The sequence below is a fragment of the Aplysia californica genome, unplaced genomic scaffold (genome assembly GCF_000002075.1).
Source record: "Aplysia californica isolate F4 #8 unplaced genomic scaffold, AplCal3.0 scaffold00006, whole genome shotgun sequence".
In the NCBI taxonomy this organism is placed as follows: domain Eukaryota; kingdom Metazoa; phylum Mollusca; class Gastropoda; order Aplysiida; family Aplysiidae; genus Aplysia; species Aplysia californica.
This window is the reverse complement of record NW_004797276.1, coordinates 687,131-688,582: the sequence shown is the minus strand read 5'-3', so window position 1 is coordinate 688,582 and position 1,452 is coordinate 687,131. Positions and strand designations below refer to the sequence as shown.

The window sequence follows — 1,452 nt, the reverse complement described above, 5'->3', positions numbered from 1 at the left end:
GGGGGGAGCAGGAGCAATATCTTGAAAGTGCATAAAACACTAATTTTATACAGAAAACAGAGCGACATCGTTGGAGTATCGAATAGTCACACGCTTGTGGCATCTCCTTGTTATGTACTGCAATGTACTGACGGACTCCTCTCTACTCAAGCCGCAGCTTACGTGCGCTGAGAATGGAGTGATGGAAGAACCGACACGTCCGCTTGGCTTGTCTCACACATGGGGGTATGCAACACTGTGTCCAAGGTAGTTCTTGTTCTTACAGTCACTCACAACCGTTGTTTGAAAGCATGGCCATTTCACAGGAAGAAGACGGGGAATCGTTTAGTCTTGAGTCACTTCGGTCCAAAAGGTCATCTCGGCTCAACCTATCACTCGTTCTAACTTCACGTCTCCTGAGAAAATTTCCTGCATCGAACCGATCATTAGCAGCACAATGGGGGGAAAGTCCTGAGTCTGCGCTGGGGAATTCCCCCCTGGTGTCCATGTTATCACAAGTGGGCTTTTTTCTCCCGCCATCATCCTCGTTGTCCGAATCGTCTGTATCGTCATCGATGTCCTGGTAGAGCTCCCCAGATGCCAGCCTCGCCTGTTGCTGCTCCAGGTGCTGTTTCCGCCACTTGATCCTTCGGTTCTGGAACCACACCTTGACCTGGGCCTCTGTCAGGTTCAAGGACGCTGCTAGGTAGTACCTGTAGGGATCACGAGAGTTGTGTAAATAGTTGAGTCAAACATGATTTGTTTGTGCCAATACTTAGTGTGTAAGTATTAAGTAGGGGATAGTTTGTGTTCTATTAAACTGATTTTGAGTTATAACAACGTTTAGGTTGAATTTTGAGCTTGGCTCTACGCCTTTTTACCTACTGAACTCTGCTTGGATTCTATACACACCCTCATCTCCTATCCCATCTCACACATTTCAACTTTCTTTTCTCTTTTTTTTCGAACCTGAGACATGCGCTATTTAATTTGATTATTCTTTCTCTCCGAAGTGTAGCTCATTCATGTCCTATTGACTTGTTGTGACGTCCTCTGCCCATTGCCCCCCCCCACTTCCCTCCAATCAAAAAGTAAAAGTATAAACAAATTAAATATTGATCTTCTCTAGGAAATGCAAATTTTCACGGGTCAATACCATAACATGTAATTAGTATTATATATGTTTGTCATAGACTGTTGATGTTTAAAAACTTGTTAACCCAATCTGTTCTATAATTTTTCTAAATTTTGATTTCAGAATTTGTTGGATCTTAGTGGTCTCAGGGTGAAATAAAAATACACAGAAAAATATAATTCTTATTATATAGATTCCATAATATGCACATGATTTCACACTGTTATGATACTCCCGAACAAGTTGTTAAATATTGATCAATCTTTGCTGATACAAGAAAAGCAATGGCGTGGAGAGAGAGAGAGAGAGAGAGAGAGAGAGAGAGAGAGAGAGAGAGA

The 1,452-nt window shown here is 42.3% G+C and overlaps 1 protein-coding gene across 1 annotated transcript in view; it reads right to left on the bottom strand.

Moving 5' to 3' along the window:
• Window positions 1-6: 6 nt before the first annotated feature.
• Window positions 7-1,452, bottom strand: part of LOC101854766 — a 7,448-nt gene continuing 6,002 nt past the window's right edge. Inside the window, exon 3 of the mRNA XM_013081321.1 lies at window positions 7-692. Within this exon, the coding sequence (XP_012936775.1) occupies window positions 266-692 (427 nt within the window). The 3' untranslated portion in view covers window positions 7-265. The remainder of the gene's footprint in view (window positions 693-1,452) is intronic.